The sequence below is a fragment of the Rhagoletis zephyria genome, unplaced genomic scaffold (assembly GCF_001687245.7).
Source record: "Rhagoletis zephyria isolate East Lansing unplaced genomic scaffold, Rhagoletis_zephyria_1.1 Rzeph_scaffold_00170, whole genome shotgun sequence".
Taxonomy (NCBI): Eukaryota; Metazoa; Arthropoda; class Insecta; order Diptera; family Tephritidae; genus Rhagoletis; species Rhagoletis zephyria.
In genome coordinates, this window is record NW_016157254.1 from 31,335 (window position 1) to 46,664 (window position 15,330).

Below are 15,330 nucleotides of genomic sequence, written 5' to 3' on the forward strand. Positions count from 1 at the left end.
TAAATACCTATATTTTTGGGTCATATTCCTTATTTTCCCGTGCAATTCCTTTGGAGTATATTTGGAGGCCATTTGAATGGACATCTCCGTATAGATATGGACGTTTCGCTTAGCGCGCCGCAGGTCACCAGAATACTCGGCCCATAGTTCCAGGAGCACTTTTTCATCGCTGGTGCTCCAAGTGCTGCGCTTTTTGTTGTCGGACATCTGAAATTGGAAAATATGTATTTAATAATTAGTTTTGCTCATATTTTAACACAATATTGTGAAAACTTACCGCTGATTTTATTTGTTTGCCGCTTTTTCATTTGTTTTCATCAAACTTTCGTGCTGTCAATCGAAATTACCATTCACAATAGTAAATTGATGTCAATTTTGGACGGAGTTGCCAAATTGAAACTAGCAAAATCAGTTTAAATGCAAACATATTAAGTGCATTTACAGCAAGCCTATTTGCATTTGGAAGGAGTTAATGCATGAGTTAATGCAACTAAAGGCTGATTATGCAAATAAGCGAGCCCGTTTGTCTAGGCTTTTAGCGACATACCTGATAGCTTTTGGATGAATCTAGATATTGAAACCGTTATAGCAATGCATGTTTTAAAATATACTTACAATAATTTTTGTAGTTTCAGTGTTGGTCAGAAGGTCGTATTTTGTTTCTTTAAGAAATTAAGTAAAAGGCTTTTATTTGGTAACTAAATTATATGAATCGATTTCGGTCGGATCGATTATTTTTATTTCGATTCGAATCGATTCAAACATTGAATTTTTTTCTATTTCGCTCTCGCATTGAAACATATGATTTTGAAATCGACGCTTTGCTCGATGCTCTTTGTTCGCCGCTCCACTATATTGTTAGCCTTACGTTTAAACATAAAAGAAATTTGTTCGCGACACGCCATGGGGCCAGGGGTGGACATCGGCGTAGTTACAAGAACATAGGAGAAGAAAATGTTCAAGGCCTTTTATGCTAGTGCCCGGCTATGAACAGAAAAAGATTATCTACCACACTGGAAAAATCATTATTTAAAGACCTCGCAGTATCTTATAGGTGGAAATATGAGTTTTGGTAAATTAATAACTTCAAAAGTGTAGTCATCTACTTTAGAGCTGGTGTTGGCAGCACGATCTGATCTTAATTTGGTGTTAAAACAAAACTAAAACTTCAATATATGTATGTATATAGAATAATACTGAGAACAACTTTAAGCTCCGTCCAAGTAGGGAACTAAATACTCCTAAGAACCGTTCGATACGAAACGAGGCAAGACAAGGCTACTCATTTCGCAAATTCGTGCGTACATATAATTCTTCAATTTGATGTTCGAAAGGGAAACACAAAGTCGCTGGATTATCCAGAAAATACTGGGATGGTTGATCTCCACACGAGGGCCGTCAGCAGAGGATGTTGCAGCTTAGAGAAAAAGGCAAAAATGGCTGGTCTATGAACGAAAAAAGGTCCCTCCGATCCCCGGGTGCATGCACTCTTATGTACATACCTCACTGCCTCGCAGATATTTCCGCCTGGAAAACGCATGCGAAAATTTTCTCTGTACCTACTCCGCATTCTGTTTTTGATCCGTCAGCAAATACAGGTATCCTGTATCCTGTATCCGGTCAGCTCGGCTTCTGAATATTGCACGTGGCTTGTTGTTGGGTCGTAAGAAAGCGCTTCTAACTCAGTTGGCATTCTACTTAGGATGCAACTGTGTCGTAATTTTTATATCCGAGCGCACTTGTGCACAAGGGTATATTAACTTTGTTCACATAACGGTTCTTTGTAACAGCCAAAAGTAATCGAGATAGATATAGACAAATGTATACATAAATGCTCAGAATGAATATAGAATTCGATTAAGCTATGCCTGTCTGTCCGTCCGTCTGTACGTCTGTCCGTCCGTCTGTACGTCTGTCCGTCCGTCCGTGTACACGGTAACTCGAGCAAAAACTGAGATATCTCAACGAAATTCTGTATGTAGTTTTCCCTTTACCCAAGGTAGATTGGCATTGAAAATGGGCGAAATCGGACTGTAACCACGCCCACTTCCCATATAACGGTATTTTCGAAAAATGCGGAAACTACGATATTTCAGTAAATATGGGATCCAAATTGTTGAAAATTAGTAGGTGAAGTCGAATTTCAGTAAAAAATAGCATTATTATGACATTTTTGGAAAATGGGCGTGACCCCGCCCACTTATGATGAAATACTGTATTTCAGTAGACACTCCACCAATGCATCCCAAACTCGGTAGGAGCCTTCCCGAGAGCATAGCTAAGATATTTTTTGAAAATCTTTAAAATCGGGCAATAACCGGGATTATTATACATTTATGGATAATGGGCGTGGTGCCGCCCCTTTATGACCACAAATGTGTATCTCGGTAAATGATTCATCAATTTATATCAAACTCGGCGCACTTAATAACCTTTGTACAAGGAAGAAATTCGTTGAAAATTAGTCTAATCGGACTAAAATTACACCCACTTCCCATCTAACGGTAAATTTCAGACATCCGAAAACTCCGATATTCCAATTACCGAGGACGCTAATTTACTCCAAGTTAATAGTTACAACAATCTCTTAACAATAAATAAGACTGCTATAGACGTATAGGAATTAAGCGGGGCACCGCCCACTTTATAACTACAAGGTGTAGATTTCTACCAAACTTGGATCAATTATTTCATTAACACTAATTCAGCATATTAGCGAAAAAGTTTGAAATCGGGAAGAACCCCCTGCTTATCATGAAAATGTAGTTTAGAGAAAGTTGATCCGACGATATTTGATACCTGAGCCGGGTATATAAAGTTCGGTTTCGCCCGGAATTATACTTCTTTACTTGTTTTTTTAGCATCTGACATTTCACTAAAAACAGCTGTGGGTGCACAGTAAATCGAGCCTCCGTTTGACAGGATCTGATTGCTCTCATTGCACTAACAGGAGTTCCGAATATCGGGTTTTAGGTACACCTGGCAACAATGCCAGAACTCCATAAAAAGTAAGTGTCGGACTTTTTATCCTTATTATCTATCTCGTACGATAGGCCGCACGAACGATTCGTCTGCAGACGTCATCGCCTCTCGTTGTTTTTATACCCGAGCGCACTTGTGCATAACAGTTGTTTGTAACAGACAAAACGAATCGAGATAGATAAAGAAAAATGTATACATAAATGCTCAGAATGAATAGAGAAGTCGAGAATGCCATGTAGGTCTGTCCGTCCGTCCGTCCCTGTACACGATAACTCGAGCAAAAACTGAGATATTTAAACGAAATTTGGAATGTAGGTTTCTATTTATCCAAAGTAGGTGGCATTGAAAATGGACGAAATCGGACTGTAACCACGCCCACTTCCATATAACGGTACTTTTCAGAAATACGAAAACTACGATATTTTAGTTACTACTGAAGATTATTCACTCAAAATTGACATCTACAGTAATTTTTAGACGGAAAATAAGAACATTATAAATTTTTGAAGAATGGGCATAGCCACGCTCACTTATGGTTATATGTGTGTATCTTGGTAACCGCTGCACCAATTTCTTCCAAACTTGGCACAGTTTTTTGCCTTGGTACAGCATACCAAATGGCCGGAAATTTTTAAAATCGGACAATAACCACGCCCACGTCCCATATAACGGAAATTTGGAGAAATACAAAATCTTCGATAAATCAGTAAATATTAAAGCTAATTTATTCAAAATTGATGCTTGCAACAATTATTTACCAAGAAATACGTTTATGATAAAATTTGGAAAATGGGCATGGCACCGCCCACTTATGATCACATATACATATGTATCTCGATAACCGATCTACCAATTTGTACCACACTCGGTATGGTTATTGTGCTTGCCACACAAAAGCAAAACGTTGAAAATTATTGAAATCGGACTAAAATAACGGCCGCTTTTCATATAAATTTCAGAAATGTAAAAATTGTAGCTTTCGGAAAGGTGAAAATCATATATTTAATACTTGCGCCGGGTATTTAATGTTCGGCTCCACCCGAACTTAGACTTTCTTACTTGTTTACATAGCGATCGTTTGGCTACATAGAGGGCCACCGACGTTTTTCTTGCTCGCTACGCAGTGTGTAAGCTCCAAAAAAATGAAAGGACTAAGTGTTGAAAGGGTTGGATAACCTTGAGATAAACAACTATAGTAACTTTTCAAAGGAGAGCGGGATTTGTCAAGGTTTTTTGGTCCCGACTAATACGAACAACCGCTTGTAGTGCCATTAAAAAACAAAAGAAGTATATAATAAGGGAATTTTCTCTATGTTTTCAGCCGTAACCTAATGGATGTTTCTCCTGATCATTTCTTAACTTAAAGCTTAAACAGACAGCAGCGTTGATCCGGACTAACTCGGACTTAATCCGGATCAACTACAGTTAATTCCCGAGTTGACCCGGATCAACGCTGCCGTCTGTTTATGCTTTTATAGTATGTTCACATACAAATATAATCTCAATCAAAGCTCGTTTATTAATCAACCCGTTTACTAGTGCTGGAAGATACATTGATATTATATCGATACATCGATGTTTTTGAATTTATTTCAAACTTCGAGTTTTTTTCGATGTTGGATGTTTTTCTCTATAATCATCACATAGGTAAGTGAAAATCTACGAGCGCAATTTTAATAGATAAATAAAGCTCATTAAATAGAAACTATTAATTCTTTAGGTTATTGGTGTTGGCACAACTTGAAATCTTTAAGTCACAGGCTTCTTTTTAGGATTGTATTTATGTGTGTTTTTTCAATGAAAATATTTCATCGTATGTATATGTATGAATATAAATGTGTTTTTGAACATAGATTCCAATAATTCGAATTCTATTTTACTGAAATCTTAATATGAATTATTAAGAACTCATTGATCTTGTATGCTTGTGAAATTAAAGAGACTGATGGTTTGCATGTCTGCGTTAATGAATTCAGCCAACATTTAAAAAATTCGCCATTTAAAAAGATCGATGCATCGATACATCGATGTTGCTCCGCCAAAAACATCGAAACATCGACGTGCGTAAACATCGATGTTTTTTCCAACACTACCGTTTACACAGGCAAATCTCAGATTATTAGCAGTCAAATTTGTTGTGCTTATTATTCTCACATCTCAAGGAAAAGTTATGTTTCTTCTCCGTGCCACCGTAATCACGTTTTTCTGCTATATTAAGCAATATAAATATATTTTAAATTAACACTTTATTAAAAATACCCTTACAAACCTCTTTTCCTTGCTAGCATCCATTTTTGTTTACTTTTACATTTGGAGTTAAAGGGCTAACTATAATATGAATAAGCTGCCGTAACTGACTGTCAGAAAATGAACGAAAAGTCTGTCAAATGCATAAGCAACGTAGTGTAGACTTTTAGGTGGCTATATTTTACTTACATGAGTTCAGTGTTGCCACATTTAATTAGATATAACAATAGCCACTATCAAGCAGTTTGGTGTAGATCACACAATTATAGTAACCTAGAAACGCCGAAGAACTATTCGCCTTGCGAAACTTTCAGGGTAACCAGGTGTTTCTGTAAAAGGAAACGCTTACGGCCCACTTCTTAATGTGGAACCAGAACTTCTTTTGACCTGTGTTACATGTAAGACTGAATCGAAAAAGTTACCATGTTAAAAATAAGTTACAAAATTACCAAATATGATAAATAAAGAAAAAAATTACCAATGACGGTAAAAAAATTGCAATGCGGCAACACTGCATGTGTTACATATGTACATACATACGTACGAGGACAAACAACTGATTCCGTACGGAAGGTGCGATCAGTTTCGCTCTTTCCTTAAGCAAATGACGTTTGGTGAAACTTGACGAAACTTGATGTTAAGCACATTATAGTTTCAGAATAGGATTTATGTGTATTCGCACGTTTGCATACGCTTGCTTATTCATATTATAGTTAGCCCTTAAGCTTGAAAATGAGGATAACCAACTTATATGTAAACCTAGTATAGAGCTGCCAGACGTCCTGGTTTTCCAGGATTCCTGATTTAGACAAATTGTCCTAGTGTCCTGGTCCACACTTAAATTATCCTGGTTTTTTAATGAAGGTCAATGCAGACACCCATCTAATTTTTAGCATTTTAAAATATTCTAAATGCTCTAAACTGCCCACAATATGTAGCTGTGGTTGTAGTATGTTATTGTTGATGTAGCTACCGAAATAGCTTGTGGCTGTGGTATTACATTCTGGTTAGCCAGTAAAATCTAATTTGTTATATTCAGGCAAATGCCAAAAAAGTAAAAGTTCCTGAACACGGCTGAGGTGGTCAGTTAAGATCTCTTCCAAAAGGCCTTTCTGAAAGTCATTCCTTTCTTCTTCCTTTTTTGTATGGAGTGGCACAAATTGAAGGGCTTCTGCTTCCGCTACTCAAAGAAAAATTTTCAGAAGGGCTTTTGTAGGACGTACTTAAGAAGGCCTTTTGAATAAGTTCTTTTGAAGNAATAAATTTTAGACGAAAAATAAGAATATTAACATTTTTTTGAAAATGGGCGTAGCCACGCCCACTTATGGCGGTAGCTTTCGGAAAGGTGAAAAACATATATTTAATACTTGCGCCGGGTATTTAATGTTCGGCTCCGCCCGAACTTAGACTTTCTTACTTGTTTAATTCATAAATATCGCACTTCTTGAAGGAATTAATTTAAGGTTCATATCAAATATATTTTATTGAGACTTATAATGCTTATTGAATTCTATTTGTAATATTAAACTGAGAAAAAAAATTAACTAAAAATTGGATAATATTACCAAACTAAAACTTGAAACGGAATCAATGTGGTTGTTCACGCGTGCCTGATTATCAGGTTATCTGGTTAAATATCATTTTTCTGCAGTGTATTTTATTGCTGTACAACAATGTGATTTTTGGTTAAAGTTATATAACAATGTCATTGTTGATAATTTCAACAATGATTTGGTGGTATTAACCACACTTTTGTTTACATTAAAAAAAAAATTTGGTTTCCGTTTTCTTTCGTTTGAATACGCTTATGTTCTGCACTTCGCAGATGCTTTTTCATAATTCGGAGATACAAAAAAAATTGGTTTGGTTATTTTATGGCCTTATAACAATTATATTCAACAATTTTTTTCCAGCTTAAGGCCGTTTTTGATGATAAACTATTGTGGATAAGCAGCAATAATTTATGAAAATGGTAGATGTGATAGCTATTTCATAAGGCGCATAGTAGGATATATGGAAATTCGCTAATGGTGGTAAGGCAAGCATTCAAGATCACGTTAAAGGCGCCAAACATTTTTCCAAATTACGTACCCGTCAAGAGAAATTTGTTCTTTTATGGTTTAAAAGAATTTCAGAACTTCAGCGTTTCATCATCATCAATAATTCAGCTCTACGGATTGTGTCTAAAAACTACATTGCTTATAGTATCAGAAATTACTTCAAATTAATGCAACGCCAAAACCGAAGAAACTGTACTTATAAGTAATACATTGGCACCATATTCACTTGTATCTTTGTTTTTGATTTGAATGATAAGTGTCCTGGTCGATGGTTCAGGATTATGGCAGCCTTAACCTAGTATTAATTTGCGATCGACGCTGGACAAATGGATATTGCACTACATCTCTGGCTGGAATAATCCAAAAACACCAAAGCTAATACCCATAGCATCCAAGTATTACGACGTGACCGGAGCTGTGGTATGCCATTAGTTAAAAAAAAAATCAAATCCGACATGGACTGTGACTAGTTCAGGCTTGTTTCTGACGAAGTTGCTGTTGTTACAGCAATGTTATTGTTGCAGCTGCTGTCTATGCAACTCCACAGCTGTTATATTGTTGCTTTGTGGCAGATATGAATTTACCAAAGTGCACAATCAGCTAAATTGCTCTTATGCATTTAACGCAACAGCAACAACAATTGAAATAATCACACTACATACAATGTAAAAAATCCGATTGTTGTTGGCGCACGCTTGTGATGCTTGACGCTGAATAAACCAGCATCCGTGTAAGCGGCAAAGGAGGAGAGAGACATTAAATTACTTATAATTATTAATTTGATATAATTGACATGTTGGTACGAGTACAAAGTAACAACAACCAGTCATTGGCAGTAGTTGAATGTAACATGCAACACCAACACGCCATGCCGCACAAATTCATTGCTGTCACTTTTTTTGTTAACTATCTGCGATTTGGTTTTTATTGATATTATTTTTCCGCGTGCATTTGTTGGTACAACTGTGGCATTGGTGGCACAAATGGCGTTTGGCGCGCGCGGCAAGCGTGTAAATGGTTTCCACTTAATCGATGCTGTCGCTTGTTCTCTGGCGTCTACCTGCCGTTCCCCAACCAACGAGGTGCTCTAGCCATGCCGCATTTTGTTGCTAGACCGCCTGCTGGCAACTTTTGATGGTATCGCCAATCGCCAGCTTCTCAGTTATTAAGGCAAATACGCTTCATGTCCACTGATCGCCCGTTTTGATACGCTTTTACTTGGCTAGCGTATGTTGATGCTGTTGTCTTTTTACTACGAATACCAGTTTAGTGGCGACGCACCGCTGTGTTGCTGGTGGTAATAGCAGTGGTCAGCTACTGTGTTACCACTTTGTGAAAATAGCGTTTTAAAATCCATATACATATGTAAGTACATATCAGCATGCATATATATACATAAATACTTTGTATTTTAATTTTGCTCTTTTTATTATTGGTGCCATTCTGAATATTAATTTTGCATCTTTTAGCACTTAACGTGGCTACTTGTCAGTTGGTTATCAAATGAAACACCTCCTTGAGGTAAAATTTTCGAGTGACGAAAGCTGAACTAGAACACAAAATTTATGTATCAATTTCGTGACGAAAATTATACGCATTTTTTAACTGCCTTTGAAACGTAGGGAAACTTTTTTTTATTCATACGAATCGTTGCAAAAGTTCTGTTTTTTATTTTGTATTTCTAGCAGCAGAAAAGGGAATTCGCAACGTTCCGAATAAATAAAAAAAATTTTCCGTACGTTTCAAAGGCAGTTAAAAAATGCGTATAATTTTCGTCACGAAATTGATATCATAAATTTTGTGTATCTAGTTCAGCTTTCGTCACTCGAAAATTTTACCTCAAAGAGGTGTTTTATTTGATATCAATTATTTTGGGGTAGCAAATTTAAAATCGACGAATATACAAACAATAATCTAAATGTTTTATTTTTCTCAAATAAATTGCTAAAAATATTATCTAAATCTAAATTATGTATTCAAATCGATGTGTCCATTGAAACATATAAATTTTCGAATACGGAATAATGCGAAAAAGAATGATCATATCCTTTGTATTCGAAAAAATTAAAAATAAAAAAAAAATTATGAGAAATGATAAAAACTTTTCAACTTGGTACCAACTTTAGATACAATAAACAACTGTATACGTCTGAATGTCTCGTAGTATTTTTATATGTTAATCTTTAACCATTTGACCCTTTTTGGAGCGACATTTTTCCAATTTGAATCGCAATATCTCCACAACAAAATGGCCGAAATTTATATTTTCAGCAGCCCGATTTTTAGTTTTCAGGCGATAACGTTATGACATATTTATATCTTATAAACACAAAAAATAGCGTTAGATTGTTTTAAGACCCTTCTACTGATATCCGCATCAATGACATGGACTGAGTAGTGCGGCCTCAGTGGTAGTTTAAAAAATTGCCTTTTTCGATTTGCAGGCAGCGGCCACGCCCACGAATCAAAACATCCTGGAACAGAACCTTCTTAGCTTTTTTATACCCGAGCGCACTTGTGCACAAGGGTATATTAATTTTGTTCACATAACGGTTGTTTGTAACAGCCAAAACGAATCGAGATAGATATAGACAAATGTATACATAAATGATCAGGATGAATTCATAAATATCGCACTTCTTGAAGGAATTAATTTAAGGTTCATATCAAATATATTTTATTGAGACTTATAATGCTTATTGAATTCTATTTGTAATATTAAACTGAGAAAAAAAATTAACTAAAAATTGGATAATATTACCAAACTAAAACTTGAAACGGAATCAATGTGGTTGTTCACGCGTGCCTGATTATCAGGTTATCTGGTTAAATATCATTTTTCTGCAGTGTATTTTATTGCTGTACAACAATGTGATTTTTGGTTAAAGTTATATAACAATGTCATTGTTGATAATTTCAACAATGATTTGGTGGTATTAACCACACTTTTGTTTACATTAAAAAAAAAATTTGGTTTCCGTTTTCTTTCGTTTGAATACGCTTATGTTCTGCACTTCGCAGATGCTTTTTCATAATTCGGAGATACAAAAAAAATTGGTTTGGTTATTTTATGGCCTTATAACAATTATATTCAACAATTTTTTTCCAGCTTAAGGCCGTTTTTGATGATAAACTATTGTGGATAAGCAGCAATAATTTATGAAAATGGTAGATGTGATAGCTATTTCATAAGGCGCATAGTAGGATATATGGAAATTCGCTAATGGTGGTAAGGCAAGCATTCAAGATCACGTTAAAGGCGCCAAACATTTTTCCAAATTACGTACCCGTCAAGAGAAATTTGTTCTTTTATGGTTTAAAAGAATTTCAGAACTTCAGCGTTTCATCATCATCAATAATTCAGCTCTACGGATTGTGTCTAAAAATTTCGGAAAGGTGAAAAAACATATATTTAATACTTGCGCCGGGTATTTAATGTTCGGCTCCGCCCGAACTTAGACTTTCTTACTTGTTTGTATTTCAATTATTGAAAGTCTGAAATAAATTAAGTGAAAGTACGTACAGACGCCACATACATACCAAAGCATCTCGTAGTGGAGACACGAACCAAAACACATTTACCTCTATATCTTTCCAACTAGTAGCCGGAACTTAATATATAAGGTATCGTTTGAAAGGTATTTGACTATAGAATCTATATATAAATACGCCACAAGAAAATTTTGCAATCCCTTTTTTGAAGGCACCGTTCGCTCGATTTCAATGAAACATACACCGATTTAAAGGATATAGCTTCCTCTAATCCAGAAATGTTAATCCCGATACATAGGGGGCGTGGCGTCTGACATATAGATTAAAATGTGAAAACCACTATATCTCTAAAACTAATTATGCTGGGGAACTGAAACTTAGCACAGTTGCATAGATTGTAAATACTCTACGTACGGCGAAAAGTGGTAGATTTTGGAAAAGGGGGCGTGGCACCTCCCATACAAACTCAAATTCTCCTATCGCTTTTCCCTGGAACCGCTTATGCTAACGTCCTGAAATTTGACGCAGCCACATATGCCATCGATACCGTACTTAAAGCGAAAAGTGGTGAATAATGGAAAAGGGGGCGTGGCACCGCCCATACAAACTAAAATTCTCATATCGCTTATCTCTGAAACCGCTTATGCTAACGTCCTGAAATTTGACACAGCCACATATCGTCCCGTTTCTGCCTTAACCTCGTCTCTGCAATAGAGGTATTTTAGAGAATGTAAGAAAAAATGCTTAATTTCTTCCCCTAGGATACAATAAACGCATTTTTTACTTAATATTTCTAGTTCCACTAACAGCNTGGCACCGCCCATACAAACTAAAATTCTCATATCGCTTATCTCTGAAACCGCTTATGCTAACGTCCTGAAATTTGACACAGCCACATATCGTCCCGTTTCTGCCTTAACCTCGTCTCTGCAATAGAGGTATTTTAGAGAATGTAAGAAAAAATGCTTAATTTCTTCCCCTAGGATACAATAAACGCATTTTTTACTTAATATTTCTAGTTCCACTAACAGCATTGAGCAACCTCATTAAGTCTTTGTTCTATTTTCAAATAGTGTGACGCTTATACAGCTGTTATAATTGGTAACATTAGTTTACCCAAAAATTGTAGATACGTGGTTAAGGCAGAAACGGGACGATATGCTATCAATACCGTACTTACGGCGAAAAGTGGTAGATTTTGGAAAAGGGGGCGTGGCACCGCCCATACAAACTGAAATTCTGATATCGCTTATCTCTGGAACCGCTTATGCTAACGTCCTGAAATTTGGCACAGCCACATATGCTATCAATGCCGTACTTACGGCGAAAATTGCTAGATTTTTGAAAATGGGGGCGTGGCATCTCCTATACAAACTGACATTCTCATATTGTTTTCCTCTGGAGCCGCTTATGCTAATTTTACACAGCTATTAACGCTATCAATAACGTGCTTAAGGCGAAAAGCGGTAGATATTGAAAAAAGGGACGAGGCACCTCCCATACAAGCTGAACTTCGCATTTCGCTTATCTGTGTAACCGGTTATGCTAACGTTCTGAAATTCGACACGGCTGCATATGTTATCATTACCGAACTTATGGCGAAAAGTGGTGTGTATTCGAAACGGGGATGAGGCACCTCGCATACAAAACGCAATTTCTATATCGCTTATATCTGGAACCACTTATGATAGATAAGGTAATGGAATTTGATACACCTACATCTATATACATTTAAATTGGCAAAAATCGTTCAATTGGGAACCATTTCCTACCAGATTTCTAAATCGCATTGAATGATTGTTATTTTGTGTAATGATTTTTGAAAGGATCTGTGTGTTTGTCTTCCGTTAGGTGGCGCAGGAATTGAGAGTATAGATGGGCATGGGACTAAATATTAAATCCCGATCCCGCCCTTCCCGAAATTAAAGTTTTAACTACCGAACCCGCTCATCCCGACGTTTCTCTGAATTGTACCGCGGGCCCGGGGCCACGAAATCTATCTCTAAAAAAATTCACATGTCTCAAATGATTAAAAAAAAATAGATAAAAAATATGAAAGATCTGGCATCCTCCAATTATTTTGTTTTGCTTTGCTGTTCGGTTTCGTCTCAATAAAACATAAAAAGTGCATATTTAATACAAATTTTTTAAGGAAGATTTTCTGAATTTTCGGAAGTTGCAGTTTTATCGGGAATATCGGGAAAGGATTTTGATCCCGTTCCGTCCGTTAAATTTTTACAGACATTCCCGATACCGCCCATCTTGAATCAGTACCGTGGGTCCTGATATTCCGTGCCCATCCCTAATTAAGAACTATCCTTAAAATGTATGGTCAGATTTGCTTCATCTTTGGAACACATAATAGCAACATAAAATTTGATGCAATTCGTTAGCCCAATCATGTGATGCAAAAATATTGGGCTTTAGGCCCAATCTTGACAAAAACCCGTGTAAAACCGGCGTTAGAGAAGGAAATATTATATTTTGTTTTACACCTTCGAAGTACTTAACCTCCACCGATTCTGATGAAAAGAATGGGGAGTTTATGCAGATGTTAGCAATTTAGTTTTAACGTTCCAAGGTGAACTCAGACCAATATCATCGAAAAAAGTATTTACAGTCTGAATTGGTATTTGTTTAACATAAAAGTCAGTAAGGAACCGGTAGGCATCTCATCTATACATACAAATATGCATATTTTTTGTAATTGAAAATTGAGGTTCCTTTCTCGGTATAATTTCGAAAGCTACTAAAAAATTTGGCTTTAAGTTTTCCTATAAATTCGATATAAATTTTGGTGGTGGACTTCAAAATGGTCATTAGCATAAAGGAGTCAATATTGGTGATAAGCAAAATTTAAAAGTGTATGAAAAAAGGTCGAATTTCAACAACTGGGCGATACTAGTAACACTAAATATGTTGGATGTGCCCACATGCCCCCTTAAACCGGCAAGAGCAAAAAAACGTTTTTTGTTTCGCAACACTTTAGCATAATTTGAAGCTTGAATACATTTTCTGGACACACTCTGTAAGACCTTTCCAACGATATCTCAAACATGTCGATTGGACGTCTTGATAAAAACTTCCAAATCTCGTGTATATATAAGCGAGTCATTTCAGCATGCTACTGTGGCTGCTTTCGTCACTCGCGCGCACTGCCGTACGCTGTGCAATTCCATGGAGCATTTGAACATACTTATATATACATATGTACATAAGTACATACATAAGTATTATAGGAAATTCTCAGCCGACGGGAGACCTCTCCTCGTGTCCTAAATTGCTTAAGATATTATAGGGCAAATGCAGATATATACATACATATGTATGTGGGGCTAAAAAGACCCTTATACCACTAGTGACAAATGCAGTAACGCCTTCTTTGAAAAAAAAAATAAACACATGATGATGACCCAATATGACGGCTGAAAGTGCCTGATCTCATCCTCAGATACAAGTTATAAGCGTTCAAGTTTACACTTACCCAAATCATCATAAAACAGAAATGCTCTTCTATTANCGGAGGACGATAGTAAAAATGATGCTTCTGATGACGAATATACCCTATCAGATAATGTAAACCCCAAGCCTTTGACGCAGGGTGAATTAAACGATCTAGTTAGAGATTTATATTTACCAAAAGTATCATCTTCAGTTCGAGACTTCAACAAAATAATTTATTAGCTCCTGGTACCACATTTACACAATACAGAAATCGCGAAGATGAGTTTATTTCATTGTTTGCTCAAACACAATCCTTAGTCTCTTGTACTGATGTTCCCAAGTTAATGGAAGCTATGGGACTCGAAGATTACAACGCGGATGACTTTCGTTTGTTTATTGACTCCTCTAAACGTAGTTTAAAAGCAGTTTTGCTGAGCAATGGAAACAAAGTTGCTTCAGTTCCTATAGCTCATTCTGTTCATTTAAAGGAAAACTATGAAAATTTACAAATTTTGCTTCAATCAGTACAATATGATAAACATCAATGGTCGATTTGTGGTGACCTAAAAGTAATAGGATTACTTTTGGGTCAGCAGTCTGGTTACACTAAGTACCCATGTTTCTTATGTGTAATCAGCGACCCCAGAAACCCCCATGTATCATGTTTTACTGAAATTCGCTAAATAAAAATTTTTAAGTCCGCCATATTGGATCCGCCATTTAAAATTTTTAAAATCTGACTGCAGATTCGTAATCAGCGACCCCAGAAACCCCCATATATCATATTTTATTGAAATTCAACAAATAAAAAATTTTTACGTTCGCCATATTGGATCCGCCATTTTGAATTTTTAAAATCTAACTTCAGATTCGTAATCAGCGACTCTTAATGTAGTTAAGACCTTAGCATCATTCATTTTATATGGTCGTTTAAGATGAAATTCTTTCTGCGATCAATTTTCCCTGGACTCCTAGACACAAATACACCCCCTGATCTAAGGGTGCATGCGATTAATTCGGCATAGGGCTCATTCGAAAGGGCACGATTTAGCCTTTAATTTCTGACATATACAAAGTTTGTAGCACGTCAGGGTTCAGCTCTACA

General features: G+C 36.3%; 1 protein-coding gene and 1 long non-coding RNA gene across 2 annotated transcripts in view; one reads left to right on the forward strand and one right to left on the reverse strand.

Moving 5' to 3' along the window:
• LOC108356150 (uncharacterized) overlaps positions 1–76 on the forward strand; it is a 676-nt gene extending 600 nt beyond the window's left edge. The window contains exon 3 of the mRNA XM_017607283.1: positions 57–76. Coding sequence (XP_017462772.1) covers positions 57–76 — 20 coding nt within the window. The remainder of the gene's footprint in view (positions 1–56) is intronic.
• A 60-nt stretch (positions 77–136) lies between these two features.
• Positions 137–354, reverse strand: LOC108356170 (uncharacterized). Its single transcript, XR_001846584.1, has 2 exons — positions 278–354; positions 137–207 (listed from the first exon to the last, which is right to left on the reverse strand). It is a non-coding gene; the product is annotated as an uncharacterized LOC108356170 (long non-coding RNA).
• Positions 355–15,330: the final 14,976 nt, after the last annotated feature.